The sequence below is a fragment of the Corythoichthys intestinalis genome, chromosome 7, assembly GCF_030265065.1.
Source record: "Corythoichthys intestinalis isolate RoL2023-P3 chromosome 7, ASM3026506v1, whole genome shotgun sequence".
In the NCBI taxonomy this organism is placed as follows: Eukaryota; Metazoa; Chordata; class Actinopteri; order Syngnathiformes; family Syngnathidae; genus Corythoichthys; species Corythoichthys intestinalis.
In genome coordinates, this window is record NC_080401.1 from 60,715,146 (window position 1) to 60,734,055 (window position 18,910).

General features: G+C 45.1%; 1 protein-coding gene across 2 annotated transcripts; it reads right to left on the bottom strand.

Annotated features, from left to right (window-relative positions):
* Positions 1-1,583: 1,583 nt before the first annotated feature.
* stil (STIL centriolar assembly protein) lies at positions 1,584-18,820 on the bottom strand. 2 transcript variants are annotated; one of them, XM_057841594.1, is made up of 14 exons: positions 18,477-18,820; positions 18,297-18,404; positions 15,176-15,291; positions 13,954-14,111; positions 11,357-11,586; positions 10,945-11,028; positions 10,776-10,862; positions 10,558-10,702; positions 10,392-10,495; positions 8,425-8,524; positions 8,118-8,360; positions 3,605-3,686; positions 3,387-3,523; positions 1,584-1,978 (listed from the first exon to the last, which is right to left on the bottom strand). In XM_057841594.1, the coding sequence occupies exons 1-14, from the start codon at positions 18,554-18,556 to the stop codon at positions 1,616-1,618; spliced, it is 2,037 nt and encodes a 678-aa protein (XP_057697577.1). In that variant the 5' UTR covers positions 18,557-18,820; the 3' UTR covers positions 1,584-1,615. The 2 variants fall into 2 exon arrangements, with proteins under 2 accessions (XP_057697577.1, XP_057697576.1); XM_057841593.1 differs by having other exon boundaries at positions 10,392-10,498.
* Positions 18,821-18,910: the final 90 nt, after the last annotated feature.

Sequence of the window (18,910 nt, forward strand, 5' to 3'; positions counted from 1 at the left end):
ATGTGACCAAATTCCATGGGAATTTAGCACAGAAATGGCTCAAAGTTAACAAGAAGTAATCAAAATACACAGGAAGTGGTTCAAAATAAAGAGGAAGTGACCCACAATAAACAGGAAGTTACCTGAAATGCCCCAAAACCAACAGGAAGTGGCCAAAATGAAGAAGTTACCATGAAATTACCCAAATCGAGCAGAAATGACATGAATCAACAGGAAGTGACTTGGAGTAGGCCCAATATCAACGAGTTTATCAGAATACACAGAACTTAACCAAAATTATCAGGAAGTGACCAAAATCCATGAGAAGTTACCTGGAAATGACCCCAAATTAACAAGAAATGATCAAAGTACACAGGTGACCCAAAGTAAATAGGAAATACCGGAGAAATGCTCCAAAAGCAAGAGGAAGTGACCAAAATAAACAGGAAGTTACCCTGAAAATTGCCCCAACACCACCTGGGAGTGACCAAAATCCATGGCAAGTTATCCAGAAATGACCATAAATTAACAAGAAGTGATCAAAATACTTAGGAAGTGACCCAAAATAAACAGGAAGTGATCCAAAATCAATAGGAAGCCACCATGAAATGACCCACAACCAACCAGGAATGACTTGAATCAACAGGAAGTGAGTTAGAATTTCCCCAAAACTAACAGGTAGTGACCAAAATCCATGGGAGGTGACCCAGAAATGACCCAAAATTAACAAAAAGTGATCAAAATACATAGGAAGTGACCCAAAATATACAGGAATGGATCCAAAATCAATAGGAAGCTACCATGAAATGACCCAAAATCAACCAGAAATGATTTGAATCAACAGGAAGTGAGAATTTCCCCAAAACTAACAGGAAGTGACCAAAATCCATGAGAAGTCACCCAGAAATGACACAAAATTAACAAGAAATGATCAAAATACATAGGAAGTGACCCAAAATAAACAGGAAGTGACCAAAGTCAACAGGAAGTTACCATCAAATGAACAAAAATAAACGAAGTGATCCAAAATCGACAGGAAGTTACCTGAAAATGGCCCAAAACCAACAAAGGGTGACCAAAAACCAACAGGAAGTTATCCAGAAATGACCAAAAGATCAAAATACACAGAAAGTGACCTGAAACAGGAAGTGACTGACAAAATGCTCCTAAATCAGGTGACCTGAAAATGCCTGAAAAACCACCAGGAAGTTACCTTCAAATGACCAAAAATGAAAACAACAGTGAGTGACTTAGAAAAGGCCCAATATCAGCAAGTTGTTACCCAAATACACAGGACAATATTGGCCAAAAATAAACAGGAAGAGACCCGGAAATGTCCCAAAATCAAGAGGAAGTGACCAAATAAGTTACCCAATAAAAGCCAGCATCACATTAACCCCCCCCCCCCCCCTTGTTTTTTCACAGCCCTTTTGAAACCAAAACCGCCATTTCCATCTCGGGACTAGAACAAAAGAGGCTCGTGTCGCTTTGGGGCGGCCATGTTTAATGAATATCACCACTAGATGTCATCGTTGGTCACTCCTAGGCCACGTTGATACGAACCTTCTTTTCGGTAAATGAAACTCAAAGCAACCTTTCAAAATGAAACAACTTTATTAGGACACATAAAAGGTACTTAGAGGAGTTTGGGCAATCGCTTGAGACGATCGATGTCCAGAACGCGGCCCTTCGCCGGGCCGTCGGCGTTCTCCGACGACGCGGGAAAGAAGCAGTGCCGCCGCATGTAATCGGCGGTCGCCGCCGTCATGTCGCTGGGCGAGATCGGCGCCGGGTCGGGCCGAAGGCCGGGCTCCCGCGGCTTAGCGTAGCCCAACGAGATGGCGCTCCCGTCCGGACGGGCCCCGCCGCCGCACGCGAAGTCCCCGGAAACCTCGACGACATCGTGGCCGCCGTCCCTGGCTCTCATCTGTCGGGCCCCTCCCCCGTCCGCTTCCCGTCTATCGCCGTCCGCTCCCCGCAGACGACGGTTCAGCTGCGTCTGAAGCGGTCAAAAATCAATTGTTATTGGAGCGAGCGACTCATATTATAATCATGATTTTATTATTTTGATGTACTTTGTGTTTATTTTGTGGGTCACTTCCTTTTGATTTGGGTCACTTTCTGTTGATTTTGGGCCTTTTCTGGGTAACTTCCTATTTATTTTGGTCACTTCCTATTGATTTGTGGACATTTCCAGGTCACTTCATGTTCATTTTGGGGCATTTCCAAGTCACTTCATGTTCATTTGGGTCACATCCTGTTGCTTTTGGGCCTTTTCTTGGTCACTTCCTATTGATTTGGGGAAATTTCCAGCCCACGTCCCGTTGATTTGTGGGCATTTCCAGTTCACTCCCTGTCCATTTTGGTCGTTTCCTGTTCATTTTGAGGCATTTCAGGTCACTTCCTGTTGATTTTTGGCCATTTCCAAGTCCCTTCCTGTTCATTTTGGGGACTTTATAGGTCATATCCTGTTCATTTTGGGCCTTCTCTAGGTCACTTCCTGTTGATTTTGGTCATTTTCAAGGTCACTTCCTTTTGATTTGGTTCACTTCTTGTTGCTTTTTTTGGTTACTTCCTATTTCTTTTGGTTGCTTCCTACAGATTTGGGGAAATTTCCAGGTCACTTCCTGTTAATTTCTGGGTCACCGCCTGTCCATTTTGGGCCCTTTCTAGGTCACTTTCTTTTGATTTGGGTCACTTCCTGTTGATTTTGGACCTTTTTTTGGTTACTTCCTATTTATTTTGGTCCTTTCCTACTGATTTGGGGACATTTCCAGGTCACTACCTGTTGATTTTTGGCCATTTATGGGTCACATCCTGTCCATTTTGGGCCTTTTCTAGTTCACTTCCTGTTGATATATGGTCGTTTCCAAGTCACTTCCTGTTCATTTTGGAGCTTTAACGGGTCACATCCTGTCCATTTTGGTCACTTCCTGTTCATTTTGGGTCACAACCTGTCAATTTTGGTTAATTCCTGTTCATTTCTATGGCATTCCCAGGTCATTTCCCATTGATTTTGGGTCAGTTCTGTGTAACTTACAATGGATTTTTGTCAATTCATATGGCTTTTGAGCATTTCTGGGTCACTTCCTGTTCATTTTGGGTCTTTTCCAGGTCACTTCCTGTTGGGTTGGGTGCATTTCCAGGTCACTTTGTGTTGATTTTTGGGTAGCTTCCTGTGTAGTATTTGAGGGCCTTTCCATAAAGAGAAAGAAATTGATAAAGGCCCCCCATTAACACCAGAGCCAACTTTTTTTTGAAAATCATCGTATTGAAATGAGTGGGCAATTTTGCACCATATGTTTGTGTTGTGTGGTAACTTATCAAACCCCTGCTCTGCTGCCAGACCAAATGATCTCTATTGATTTCAATGGCATCAAAAAGAAAACGTACTCAAAGTACTTTACCATGAGTTGGCGATAGACGTCACGCTCGGCACGAAGCGGCGTCCTGCCGCCGTCCGCCGAGGGAGGAGTGGGCGGCGCTCGCGAGGCGGGGGACGGAGGCTTCGTCGGCGTCTGAGAAGCCCACAGGAGACTGGCGCCTATGACGACCCCCGACCCAAGAGAAAGAAAGGAAAGAAAAGTCCATCACTGGGCCGGACCGCGCGACGCGAGCGTCTCACCTGTTTCCACGGCGACACTGGCGGTGGGAGGGGCGGCGTTGCGGAACGGGGGAATCTCCTGAGCCTCCAGCAGCTTCTGAACCTGCACGAATGTCCCGCCGACAGTCAATTTGGCGTTTGGCTGTCGATTACAGGTCACTTCCTCATGATTTCCTAGTTTCGGGGCACTTTCTGACAACTTTGGGGCATTTCCGGGTCACTTCCTGTTGATTCTGGGTAACATTTTGGATCATTTTCTGTTGATTTCCTGGTTTTGGGGGCACTTTCTGACAACTTTGGAGCATTTCCAGGTCACTTCCTGTACATTTAGGATCATTTCCTGTTGATTTTATGGCATTTCTGGCTCATTTCCTATTCATTTCCTAGTTTTGGGGCACTTTCTGACAACTTTGGCAATTTTCCAGGTCACTTCCTGTACATCTTTATGGACTGTAACTTGGCCTGCTAATTCCCATTAGCAGTCCTGGGGCTTCCTGTCTATCCGTCCCGGGAGTGGATCTCTCCTGACTGTGGTACTCCTCAAGGTTTCTCATTTTCTCCCAAAGGCTTTTTGGAGTTTTTTCCTTGCCGACATAGAGGGTCTAAGGATGGGGTATAGACCCTACCCACGTGACGCCACAACTCCGCCCTCCTGACTGGTGCCGCCCAATTGTCCGTCAACACATCGTGTTTACCTGTTACGGCTACGTACATTCCTCCTATTTACGGCGTGTTTTTCTGCTCGTTAACATTAATAATCAAAATGGTGAAGGCGTGTGTGGCGGTCGGTTGCAATAACAGAGAAGATAGACGGAGAGACTTGAAGTTCTACCGGATTCCGAGAGACCCGGAGAGGAGAGAGCGAGATGGGCTGCTGCAATTCGACGAGAAAACTGGGCTCCAAACGATTACCACAGATTATGTAGTAGTCATTTTATATCTGGTAAGATGCATTTAATATATATTTAGAGGGTTTTGGGCTGACCACCACCTTAAGATCATTGCTAGGCTAACCGCCGACAACATACACGTATGTATGTAGTGAGAGTGCTATCGCTAAGGCATATAAACATTAAAAGCCCTAGCTCCATTGACAAATGACATGAAATACATTAGACTTGACAGTGGATGTTAGCAAGAACAAAAGATTTTGAATTGAAAATTTCGTAACTCACCTTTCCAAGCACAAGATAGATTCCTGCCAAATTTTGGTGGACGAGGACCTGTTTCACCCAACCGGCAACGAAGTATTTATAAGCCTCCAAGCTCTTAAAGTTTTTCAAACTTTCGTGAGAATAGGCTGATTTTGTGTGGACAAGATAGTTGTAAATATCAGGGTAGCTAGCAGATGTCAGGCAAATACGGCGAAGACAGCGGGTCGAAAAACATCGATTTAGGCATCAAATATGGATCTGGCGAATGGATAAACTGAAGCTTTTCCACATAACGCCTTTTATGCAACGCATCCAGTGAGTTTACGGCATCCGAAAGCACCGGGTCTTCCATGAAATGCATTATAAATTGCTCGATCAATTGAGACCATTGATAATACAGACACAAAATGACGGACAAGGGGGCGGAACAATACAGCGATCACGTGATTTTGTGACGTCGGTGGGTAGGGTCTATACCCAGGACTTGAACTTTATTTAATTCATCATTGTTGCTTCATTTGTTGTTTCTGATTGTGTATCATATTGCAAAGCCCTTCGAGACAATCTTGTTGTGATTCAGGGCTATACAAATAAAATTGAATTGAATTTTGGATCATTTCCTGTTGATTTGATGACATTTCTAGGTCACTTTGTGGCATTTCCAGGTGACTTCCTGTTTGTTCTGGGTCACTTCCTGTACATTTTGAACATTTCCTTTTGATTTGATGGTATTTCTGGGTCACTTCCTAATAATTTCCTAGTTTTGGGGCACTTTCTGACAACTTTGGGGCATTTCCAGGTCACTTTCTGTTGATTTTGGGAACTTCCTGTACATTTTGGATCACTTCCCGTTGATTTTATTGTATTTCTGGGTCATTTCCATTTCCTGTTAATTTTATGGCCTTTCTGGGTCACTTCCTATTCATTTGCTAGGTTTGGGGCACTTTGACAACTTTGGGGCATTTCCAGGTCACTTCCTGTTGATTTTGGGTCCCTTCCTATACATTTTGTGTTGATTTCATGGTATTTCTGGGTCATTTCCTAATGAATTCCTTGTCTTGGGGCACTTTCTGACAACTTTAGGGCATTTCCAGGTTACTTCCTGATGATACTGGTTGACTTCCAATACATTTTGGAACATTTCGTGTTGATTTTTAAGGCCCTTTTTGGTCACTTCCTAGTTTTGGGGCAGTTTCTGACAACATTGGGGCATTTCAAGGTCACCTTCTGTTGATTCTGGGTCACTCCCTGTACATTTTGGAACATTTCCTGTTGATTTTATGTCATTTCTGGGTCACTTCCTATTCATTTCCTAGTTTTGGGGCACTTTCTGGCAACTTTCAGGGCATTTCCAAGTCACTTTCTGTTGATTCCAGGTCAGTTCCTGTACATTTTGGATCATTTTCTGTTTTGAGGGCACTTTCTGACACCTTTGGGGCATTTCCAGGTGATTTCCTGTTTCTTCTGGGTCACTTCCTGTACATTTTGAACATTTCCTTTTGATTTTATCGTATTTATGTGTCACTTCCTAATGATTTCCTAGTTTTGGGGCACTTTCTGACAACTTTGGGGCATTTCCAGGTCACTTCCTGTTGATTCTGGGTAACTTTCTGTATATTTTGGATAATTTCTCGTTGATATTATGGTATTTCTGAGTCATTTCCATTTCCTGTCAATTTTATGGTATTTCTAGGTCACTTCCTATTCATTTCCTAGTTTTGGGGCACTTTCTGACAACTTAAGGGCATTTCCAGGTCACTTCCTGATGATCCTGGTTCACTTCCTGTACATTTTGGAACATTTCGTGTTGATTTTAAGGCCCTTTTTGATCACTTCCTAATGACTTCCTAGTTTTGGTGCAGTTTCTGACAACATTGGGGCATTTCGAGGTCACCTTCTGTTGATTCTGGGTCACTTCCTGTACATTTTGGAACACTTCCTGTTGATTTTATGGCATTTCTGGGTCATTTCCTAGTTTTGGGGCACTTTCTGACAACTTTGGGGAATTTCCAGGTCACTTCCTGTTGGTTTTGGGTCACTCCCTAAACATTTTGGACCATTTGGTGTTGATTTTATGGTATTTCTGGGTCACTTACTTATGATTTCCTAGTTTTGGGGCACTTTCTGACAACTTTAGGGCATGTCCAGGCCACTTCCTGTTGATTCTGGGTCACTTCCTGTAGATTTTGGATCATATCCTGTTGACTTCCTAGTTTTGGGGGGCACTTTCTGACAAATTTAGGGCATTTCCAGGTCACTTCCTGATGATACTGGTTGACTTCCAATACATTTTGGAACATTTCGTGTTGATTTTTAAGGCCCTTTTTGGTCACTTCCTAGTTTTGGGGCAGTTTCTGACAACATTGGGGCATTTCAAGGTCACCTTCTGTTGATTCTGGGTCACTCCCTGTACATTTTGGAACATTTCCTGTTGATTTTATGTCATTTCTGGGTCACTTCCTATTCATTTCCTAGTTTTGGGGCACTTTCTGACAATTTTCAGGGCATTTCCAGGTCACTTCTTGTTGATTCCAGGTCACTTCCTGTATATTTTGGATCATTTTCTGTTGATTTGCTGGTTTTGGGGGCACTTTCTGACAACTTCGGGGCTTTTTCAGGTCACTTCCTGTACATTTTGGATCATTTCCTGTTGATTTTATGGCATTTCGGTTCATTGGTCAACTTTTTATTGCTCACTTCTTGTTGACGTCCTGGTTTTTGGGGCACTTTCTGACAATTTGGGGGGCATTTCCGGGGCACTTCCTGTACATTTTCTGTTGCTTTTGCGTCACTTTCTGTTGATTTCCTCATTTTGGGGGCATTTTCCGACAATTTTGGGGAAATTTCCAGGTCACTTTATGTACGTTTTGTATAATTTGTTGCTTTTGGGTCACTTTCCGTTAGTTTTGGGGCACATACGGGTGATTTCTATTGATTTCTGGGCACTTTCTGTTAATTTTGGTTCACTTTTTGTTGGCTCCAGGGCGTATTTCAGCCACTTCCTGCAAAGTCTGGATCATTTCCTGATTTTAGGGCATTTCTTGGTCACTTCCTATTCATTGGTCAACTTTTCGTTGGTCACATCCTGTTGATTTCCTGGTTCTGGGGCACTTTTTGACCATTTTGGGGACTTCTGGGTCACTTGCAGTTGATTTTTGGTCATTTCCTATTAATTTTGTGGCATTTTCACATCACAACTCATTGGTTGCAATGATAAAAAAGATCTTTAATTTTAAGAAGGCAGTTAATATACTGCATTGCTGACATTTTTGGAAAAACAAGCATGTTAAAAATGGAGCTTCCAAAGTGCCCGCTCCATTGACTGTAGCGTCAACAATACTGACACAAAATGGCTGTGAAGCGATCCCATTTTCTTTTACCTGAGCCTGCAAGAGGCGGAGCTTCTGGTCACTCAAGAGGATGCACTCGTGGCCGTCGCAGGATAAGCGGGCGGGGCGAGGCGGCCCGGATGGCAACTCGGGGCCGTCGCGAGGCGGGCGGGGATCGGGGGTGCTGTGGAAAAGAGGAGTGGCCGGAGCGGCGATTTCCAGGGGAGGAGCCCGCATCTCGCCGCCGTCCGTCAACAGGGAAAGTTCGGGAACCGCCGGGCGAACTCGAGGAACCTGAAAAATAAAAGACGTGATTTGGCCGTCCGGATCCCGAGCGCGAACCGGCGACCCCGCTGACCCAATGAGCGGGAAGGTGCGGACGCGGCGAAGGTCGCGGCGACCAGTCTTGGTCCTCCACCCCGGAATCTCGCTCGCTGACGGTCTCCGCGTTGCCGCTGCTGATCACGGGCAAGGAAGATTCCATATTTTTGGATAGTATTCAGAGTGTGTGTTTGTTGTGGTAATTAGCAAAATAAAAATGAAAATCACCCAATAACTAACTTTTTGTCTGCCATTGACGGTCTGGACATCCAAGCAGTTTAAAGTAAGAAGGTTGGCAGCGAATGAACGCTCGCCAGACTCCCGCTTCAAATGAATTGGATGTCTAGTCGCGATAAACTTATTTCAAATAATGGCGACCTCTGTTATTGCCCCTACCAAAATGGCCTCTGGGAAGCCACGTCGGGAGGAGCGAGTCACTGCTCTGACGTTCAAATGAAGTCATAACTAGCTTAAACTGATTTTTTAAAGATGATTTTATCAATGTCAAAGCTACATTGGGGCAAATAAGTATTTAGTCAAGCACTAATTGTGCAAGTTCTACCACTTGAAAATATTAGAGAGGCCTGTAATTGTCAACATGGGTAAACCTCAACCATGAGAGACAGAATGTGGAAAAAAAACAGAAAATCACAAAGAATTGATTTGCAAATCATGGTGGAAAATAAGTATTTGGTCAATACCAAAAGTTCATCTCAATACTTTGTTATGTACCCTTTGTTGGCAATAACCCAGGCCAATCGTTTGCTGGTATTTTGGCCCGTTCCTCCATGCAGATCTTCTCTAGAGCAGTGATGTTTTGGGGCTGTCGTTGGGCAACGCGGACTTTCAACTCCCGCCACAGATTTTCTACGGGGTTGAGATCTGGAGACCGGTTAGACCTCTCCGGGACCTTGAAATGCTTCTTACAAAGCCACTCCTTTCTTGCCCGGGCTGTATGTTTGGGATCATTGTCATGCTGAAAGACCCAGCCACGTCTCATCTTCAATGGCCTCGCTGACGGAAGGAGATTTTCACTCAAAATCTCTCGATACATGGCCCCATTCATTCTTTCCTCTACACAGATCAGTCGTCCTGGTCCCTTTGCAGAAAAACAGCCCCAAAGCATGATGTTTCCACCCCTGTGCTTCACAGTGGGTATGGTGTTCTTCGGATGCAATTCAGTATTCTTTCTCCTCCAAACACGAGAACCTGTGTTTCTACCAAAACTAATCAGGATCGTTATCAGGCTGCTGCAGAGCTTGCTGATAAACTGGTCATTTGATTCAGGTGTGTTCAAGGAGGTACACACAGAAAACAAGCTGGATAGGGGCTCTCGAGGACCGGGATTGGGCACCCCTGATCTAGACTTTTAGAGATGGTGTTATATTCTTTCCCAGCTTTATACAAATCAACAATCCTTGAACGAAGGACTTCAGACAGCTCTTTCGACCGAGCCATGATGCACATCAGACAGTGCTTCTCATCAAGACAATTCTTACCAGGTGTGTGTTTTATAGTGGGCAGGGCAGCTTTAAACCACTCATCAGTGATTGGGTGCACACACTGGACTTCAATTTTTTTGGTAAAAATGGGTTTCAACTGCTCTTTAAGTCTCCTTAGGCAGAGGATTCACGGACTTATTTTTCCCCCTTTTTTTTTTTTTTTTTTTGCATGCTATTCTCCTTAAAATATGAAAACCTATAAATATTTGGGTGGGTTTAGTTCAAGCAGACACTGTTTTATCATCTGTTTGATTTTGACAAAGTTCAGCTCACATTTGATGGTGATTTTATGCAGAAATTTGAGAAATTCCAAAAGGTTCAGATACTTTTTCATACCACGGTAACTAGCTCATTTACCAAATGTCAAAGCATCTGCTATTGACTGTTTGCCATCCATTGTTGGCACTGGACGTCCAATGTGTTTGAAGCGGGAGAGTTGGCAGTGAATGAACTTTTGTCCGTGCCACGAGAAAATGGGAGCGGCGTGCGGCTGGCGTCTAACCTGCCGAAGGAGCTCGGAGCGTCTCGTATCACTCGGACTCGTCTGTCGTCTCCTTCTTCCGGACTGAGCTCAAACTCCAAAGTTCGGCCTTCCGCCGGTGCCGCCTGCTGACGAGACGTCCCTTTTGAGCGACCCGTCGGACCCGGGCTTCCCCGTTGGCGCTCACCTGGTAGAGCGTCACGTAGCGCGAGGCGCTCAACAACCGGCAGTCCGGCGGACCGGAAGCGGGACGTCTGCACTGGAAGAATTCCGGGGCGGCGCGCGGCGAGACGAAGAGGACCAGCAGGAAGGCGCCGTCCTCCGACAGGACCCTGAAGACCGGACAGAGTAAAGTGGGCGGCGGCGGTTCGGGACGAACGCTCTCCTCCCCGTGACTTCGCCCACCTGTCTTGGAGGGCGGAGCCGAAGAGGAAGCGGAGACACCAGGCCAACACATTAGGGTTCGACGCCCGGTTTACGCCGGTCAGCCAGCTGTCACGTGACAGGAAAGGACACCGACGTCACTCGGAGACAGGTTCTGCCTCCCGCCCGGGCTCAACCGCTTACGACTTACATGCCGACCAGCGGCCGTGCGGCGGCGTTGGGGTCCGTCTCGAGCAGTAGCAGCAGCTTCCTGTTCTCTTGCATGGTCAAAAACCTGAACGCACACATGACAGCGATGACGTCCAATCCGTCAAAAGTGAGAGGGATGGCGGCGAAGGTACAAACATCCAACAATTACTAAGCAGTTGAATATCAGTGTATTGACTTGGACTTTGTCACCCCTACCAACATGGCTGCCCTGAGGCCGTATTGGTAGGGGCCACGAAAGGTCTTCCCAGAGGCGGCCATTTTGGTAAGGGCAACATTCTCGTCAAAGTCAGGTGTATTCATTAGCCCCACCCAGTCAAAATGGATTGGACGTCTATCGCGGTCAGCGGTGTCCCAAGGAATAAACGCGCGCAATTCGGGGCGGGGCCGCTCACCCTCGCCGGCGCACGGGCCGTCCGGCGTCCGTCAGACTCTTGAGCAGCGCCGTGGGGACAACGGGAACAGGGCGGACCGGGTGCACGTCCAAGCGTACGGAGGGACAGACGCAAGACCAGTCTAGCCGGAAGGAGTCGGCGTCTCCCTGCTGCTGGCAGCTGACGCGACCTTTCACCCTCAGCAACTCACGCAGATCCAGAGGTCGCCCGCTCAAATCAGCCCGCAACTCCTGATACGCACAAACAAAAAAACACAGACATCCAGAAAGGACGGGACGTCGAGCGCCGTCAGTGGCGGTCAATGAGTGCCGAATAAAGAAGAAGAATAGGAAATAACCCAAATTAAAAAAGGAAGTCACCTGGAATGCCCCAAAAATAACTGAAAGAGACACAGGAATGCGCCACAATCAACAGGAATTGACCCGGGCATGCCCTAATCGAATTGAAGCCACTTGAAAGGCCCCAAAATGAATAGGAAAGAACCTAGCCATCAGGAAATAGCCCCAAAAATAATAGAAAGGGACACAGGAATGCCCCACAATCAACAGAAATTGACCCAGGCATGCCCAAATCTACAGGAAGCCACCTGAAAGTCCCCAAAATAAATAAGAAGGAACCCATATTCAACAGGAAGTGACCCAGGAATGCCCCAAAAATAATAGAAAGAGATACAGGAACGCCCCACAATCAACAGGAAGCCACTTGAAAGGCCCCAAAATTAATAGTAAAGAACCTACAATCAATATGAAGTGACCCAGTAATGCCCTACAATCAACAAGAAGTGACCCGGGAATGCCCCAAAAAAATTAGGAAGAGAGACAGAAATCGCCCACAATAAACAGGAATTGACCTGGGCATGCCCTGATCAACAGGAAGCCACAAATGAATAGGAAAGAACCTATAATCAATATGAAGTGGTCCGGGAATGCCCCAATCATCGAGAAATGGCCCGAAAAGGCCCAAAGTCATAGGAAGTGACACAGTAATGCCCCCACAGCCAACAGGAAGTGACCCGGGCATGCCCAAATCTACAGGAAGCCACCTGAAAGGCCCCAAAATTAATAAGAAGGAACCCATATTCAATAGGAAGTGACCCAGGAATGCCCCAAAAATAGTAGAAAGAGATACAGGAACGCCCCACAATCAACAGGAAGCCACTTTCGGCCGTGGCGCAGTTGGTAGCTAGAGTTGTCCTTGGACCGGAAGGTCAGTGGGCCGATTCCCGGCTACGACTGCCCACTGTCGAAGTGCCCTCTGGCAAGGCACTGAACCCTGATTTGCCGCCACCATTGTTGTGTGAATGTGTGCATGAACGGGTAAATGTGTGCTAATGTAAAGCGCTTTGGGCATGCAGATAAATGCGCTATATAAGTACAGTCCATTTACCATTTTACCATTTGAAAGGGCCCAAAATTAATAGGAAAGAACCTATAATCAATATGAAGTGGTCCGGGAATGCCCCAATCAACAGGAAGTGGCCCGAAAAGCTCCCAAAATAATAGGAAGGGACACAGGAATGCCCCATAATCAACAGGTATTGACCCGGCCAAACCAGAATCAACAGGACGCCACCTGAAAGGCCCCCAAAATTTATAGGAAGGAACCCATCATCAACAGGAAGAGACCTTGAAATGGCCCCAAATCCAAAGGAAGTGACCCGAAAATCCTCATAATTAATAGGAAGGGACCCACAACCAACAGGAATTGACCTGGCCATGCGCCAATCAACAGAAAGCCACTTGAAAGGCCACACAATTAATAGGAAAGAACCTATAATCAACAGCAAGTGGTCCAGGAATGCCCCAATAAACAGGAAGTGACCCGAAAAGCCCCAAAAATAATAGGAAGGGAAACAGGAATGCCCCACAATCAACAGGAATTGACCTGGGCATGCCCAAATCAAAAGGAAGTCACCGGAAAGGCCCCAAAATGAATAGGGTGGAACCCATAATCAAAAGGACGTGACCCAGGAATGCCCAGCAATCACCAGTAGGTGACCTGGGAATGCTTCAATTAACAGGAAGCCACTTGAAAGTTCCCAAAACTAATAGGAAAGAATCTACAATCCATAGGAAGTGGTCCGGGTATGCTCCAATCAACAGGAAGTGGTCTGAAAAGCCCCAAAAGATAGGAAGGGACAAAGGAATGCCCAACAATCAAAAGAAATTGACCTGGGCATGCCCAAATCAACAGTAAGCCACCTGAAAGGCCCCAAAATGAATAGGATGGAACCCATAATCAAAAGGAAGTGACACGGGAATGCCCTGCAATCAACAGGAAGTGACCCGAAAAGCCCCATAATTAAACCAACAGGGAGTGACACAGGAATGCTCAACAGGAAGTGACCTGAAGGGCCCAAATTTTATCGGGTGGAAACCCAAAATCCACATGAAGTAACCCGGGGAATGCACCAATTTCATCAGGAAGTCTCCCGGAAACGCCCCAAAACAATGAAATTAGAAATAAATTCAAATAAAAGCAAAAGTGTTATATTATGAACACAGTTTTTTAAATGCTAACATGCATACTTTTAAGTGAAAATAAACAAATGAAAAATTGAAAGGCAGGCAATATGAAAAGGGATGGGCGGGACTCACCGAGACGGAACGCTGGAGCTCCGCCTCCCACCGCCCGGCGTCCTCGTGGCCGGAGAACAAACAAGGAACCGGGAAGTCCCCTGGCACGGGAGCGGCGGGAACGCCGGCCCGCCCCGGATCGAAGCGCTCTAGCGTCACCGTCACGCCGCCCTCCTCGTCTGTAGGGATGTGACAATATATCCAGTTGCTCTATACTATTAGGGAGATCCTACTTCAAAAATATATACAGTAGTATATGACATCAAATCTATGTAAATAGAGAATTTGTTCCAACAGTATTCAAAAGGCAGCGAGAACCTAAATGGGTATTTGCCATGTGGCATTTTTTTGGACAAGTGGCAAAATGGAATTTGACATGTGGCAATTTATTTTTGCCACGTGGCAAAACAGATTTTACCATGTGGCAAAACGGATTTTGGATTGAGGCATTTTTGGGGGGGTGTATGGCATGTTTTGGGGGTATATAGCAGTTTTGCAGGCAGTGCACGTCCATGCCAATGACGGTGACGCACGTCCAAATTTTCCATTCATTTTAAATGGTAGAAAAACATGTGTGGCTGTGATTTTTGACCATACACTTTAAAACACATAATGTAAAGTGTATGGTCAGAAATACACATCCCAAAAAAATGCCACATGTCAAAAACCAATTTTGCCACGAGTCAAAATCTATTTTGCCACATGGCAAAAAAATGCCACATGGCAAAATCCATTTTGCCACATGGCATAAAAATATAGCTACATGGCAAAACAAATTTGCCACATGGCGAAAAAAAATTGCCATATGGCAAAATCCATTTTGCCACATGGCAAAAAAAAAAAAAAAAAAAATAGCCACATGGCAAAATCCATTTTGCCACATGGCAAAACAAATTTGCCACATGGCGAAAAAAATTGCCACATGGCAAAATCCATTTTGCCACATGGCAAAAATAATGCCACATTGCAAAAAAATGTCACATGGCAAATACCACTTTTGGTTCTCGGCCCTGCTGCAATATTTTGTAAATGAATACCTTCCCAACAGACACCCATACACACAACAAAAATCAACAAATCACTCGGGGTTCAGAGACAACTGTGATTCTACATTTAGCCAGTAGGTGGTAACATGCGCACATGAAATGAGCCCTCACTCGAGCCAATTGAATCAAGTGATTCAATCCCTCATGAGGCTTCATCTCATCAACACAACATAAAAGAGAACGCTGCGACGGACAACCTGCGTCCACGTCCACGGTGCCCAGGAAGAAGCAGTCCACTTGCGACGCGTCCGAGCGGCGGACGTGACGCCGGGCCAGACGTAGCGCCTTCTCGCTCAGCAGGAGGCGGGGCTTCCTGCGCACACCCCACTTGCATCAAAAGACTCAAAACCATGAGAATGCTTCATCGCCCGCAGTGAGTTGATCACTAGCAGACATCTAATCCATTTCATATCACTTCCTGTCCATTTTGGGGCATTTGCAGGTCACTTCCTGTTGATTTTGTGTTGCGGAACAGAAATGTCCTAAAACAAATAGGCATTTCAGGTCATTTTATGTTGATTTGGACTCATTTCAGGTCAATTTTTGATTTACTGGCCACTTCCTATTGACATCAAGTCAATTCCTGCTGATATTGCATCATTTCCTGTTGATTTTGGGCCTTTCGGAGTCACTTCCTGGCGATTATGTGGCATTTCAGGGTGTTTTTGAATGATAAAAGGTCACTTCCTGTTGATTATGGGGCTTTTTGAGGTCACGTCCTATTAACATCCGGTCAATTCCTGTCGATATTGCATCACTTCCTGTTTATGAGATATTTCGGGGTCACTTCCTGTTGACACAAGGTCAACTGTCAATTTGAGGCATTACAGGGTCACTTCTTGTTGATTATTGAGTATTTCAGGGTCACTTCCTGTTGATTGTGGGGCATTTTGAGGTCATTTCCTATAAACATCAGGTCAATTCCTGTTGCTATTGCTTCACTTCCTGTTGTTTGTGGGGTATTTCGGGGTCATTTCCTGTTGACAGCAGGTCACCTCCTGTTGATTTGAGGCATTACAGGGTCACTTCTTGTTGATAATTATGTATTTCAGGGTCACTTCCTGTTGATTTGGGGGCATTTCAGGGTGTTTCTGAATGATGCAATGTCACTTACTATTGATTATGGGGTATTTCAGGGTCACTTCCGGTTGATTATGGGGTATTTAAGGGTCACTTCCTGTTGATTTGGGGGCATTTAAGGGTGTTTCTGAATGATAACAGGTCACTTCCTGTTGATTATGGGGCATTTTGAGGTCATTTCCTATTGACGCCAGGTCATTTCCTGTTCCTATTGCTTCACTTCCTGTTGTTTATGGGGTATTTCGGGGTCATTTCCTGTTGACAGCAGGTCACCTCCTGTTGATTTGAGGCATTACAGGGTCACTTCCTGTTGATTTGGGGGCATTTCAGGGTGTTTCTGAATGATAACAGGCAACTTCCTGTTTATTATGGGGCATTTCGAGGTCACTTCCTATCGACATCAGGTTAATTCCTGTTGATATTGCATCACTTCCTGTTGTTTATGGGGTATTTCGGGTTCATTTCCTGTTGACACCAGGTCACCTACAATTGATTTGAGGCATTACAGGGTCACTTCCTGTTCATTATTGGGTATTTCAGGGTCACTTCCTGTTGATCTGGGGGCATTTCCGGGTTGTTTCTGAATGATACGTCACTTCCTCTTGATTATGGCGTATTTCAGGTTCACTTCCTGTTGATTTAGGGGCATTTCAGAGTGTTTCTGAATGATAACAGGTCACTTCCTGTTTATTGTGGGGCATTTCAAGGTCACTTCCTATTGACATCATTTCAATTCCTGTTGATATTGCATCACTTCCTGTTGTTTATGGGGGATTTCAGGCTCACTACCTATTGACGCCAGGTTCCTGTTAATTTGAGGCTTTACAGGGTCACTTCCCATTGATTATGGTGAATTTTGAGGTCACTTCCTATTGACACCAGGTCAATTCCTGTTGATTTGGGGTATTTTGGGGTCACTCCCTGATGATTAACGGGCATATCAAGATCAGTGGCTCACTTCCTGTTTATATTGGGCCACTTCCTGTTGTTTTGGGGGCATTTCAGGGTGTTTCGTTTCGGGTTAATAACAGGTCACTCCTTGCTGATTTGATTTGATTATGACGTATTTTAGGGTAACTTCCTGTTTATTATGGGGCTTTTCAGGGTCACTTCCTGTTGTTATCGGGTCACTACCTAATAATAGGGCTAGGGTTCCAAATGCTATCACAAATGTTTTTAATTTTTGTTTTCGTTTATTTGACAACGCAAAGAAGCAGCAAATTGGACTGATGTTGTTTTCCGTTGTTGTCACTTCCTGTTGATTTTGTGTTACTGAACAGGAATGTCCCAAAACGAATAGGAAGTGACTCATAATGAACAGGAAGTGACCTGTAAATGCCCCAAAATCAACAGGAAGTGAATCCATTTTTAATGCACCCCTTCGAGTCAAAAGGAATTGGACATCTATGGCTGTTAATGGCAGCCAATGAGTTCATTTGGGACATCTCAGTTCAGTTTTGGTTCACCGGTCACTTCCTCTTGAGTTTTGTGCATTTACGGGTCACTCATTTTGTGTTACTGAACAGAAATTAGGGCTGCAGCAATCAATTATTTTAGTAGTCGATTAATCGATAAACTAGTTAGATCGAATAATCGAGTCATCGGATAAGGAACTTAAAAAATACCTGAGCTAAGCCTGAAACGGTACAACAAAAGAACAATTGGTTAACTTACATGGCAAAAGTCTACTAGCTTAAATGCTATAAAATGCTTTTTTTATTACAATGCTCTCTCAAATGGTTGAAACATATATTCCCACAAAAAAACGGCTAAATATACTTATAAAATAAATTACGAATATTATGTCATATTCACTGTTGCCACTAGAGGGCAGTGTATCCACCCAGATCAATAAAACTAAATGCGAACATTTTCAAAACAAACCACGACAACGCCACTGTAATTACACGAATTCTCGAACCAGCAAAATTGAATCTTTTCCTAATCAAATTACTCAAGTTAATCGATTAATCGTTGCAGCACTAATAGGAAGTTACTCATAATGGACAGGAAGTAACCTGTAAATGCCCCAAAATCAACAGGGAGGGAATCTTTTTTTCAAGCAACCCCTCCAAGGCAAAATTAATTGGACATCCATGACTGTCAATGGCAGCCAATGAGTTCATTTGGGACATTTCAGGTCATTTTTTGTCGATTTTGAGGCCTTTTGGGGTCAATGGCACCGAAAGAGTCAATTCCACCCTCTTGACAATTAGACGCCACTCAGTCAGTGGTTACCGGTGATAGCAGAGCTGAAGACGGCGTTTTTCTCCAGTGGGGCGACCGTCCCACAAAGATGTTCTGCATCTGGGGAAGCTGTACGTCGTCAGGGAGCGCCCAACGGATCTACACCAACGACAGAGTTTTGCTTCAGAAAGTCACTCAAGCTTTGAATTTGACTCATTTCTTTTCGCTCACCTTCTTCCAGCGTCTTCGGGGCTCAATACTTGGTGCAAAACATGAGCCGGCAGAGCCTGGAGATTCAGCGGGCAGCTCATTTTGGGACGCCGCTCAGCAGAGTAGCGGCTTTAGCATTAGCTCCTACTCCTAGCCCGGCTTCTTGTTAGCCAAAACACTCGGCTGTCGTCAAAAGTAGCGTCGGAACAAACACGCGTTAAGTCTGTAACATTCGGGTTTGGATATTTGGACGTGTGCGGTTGAAATCATCCGAGTTGACGAAAACGCGCGCAATGAGCACTCAGAGCAGTTTGAGACGCCGCACTTTTGACAGTGGCGCTGTTTTGCTCTCAGCTGGCGGGGCCTTTCAGTAGCCAATGGGAGGGAAGTGTATCGGCCAATTGGAAGCTTTGTTGCTGCAGCTTCGACCAATAGTGTAACAGTAATAGATAAAT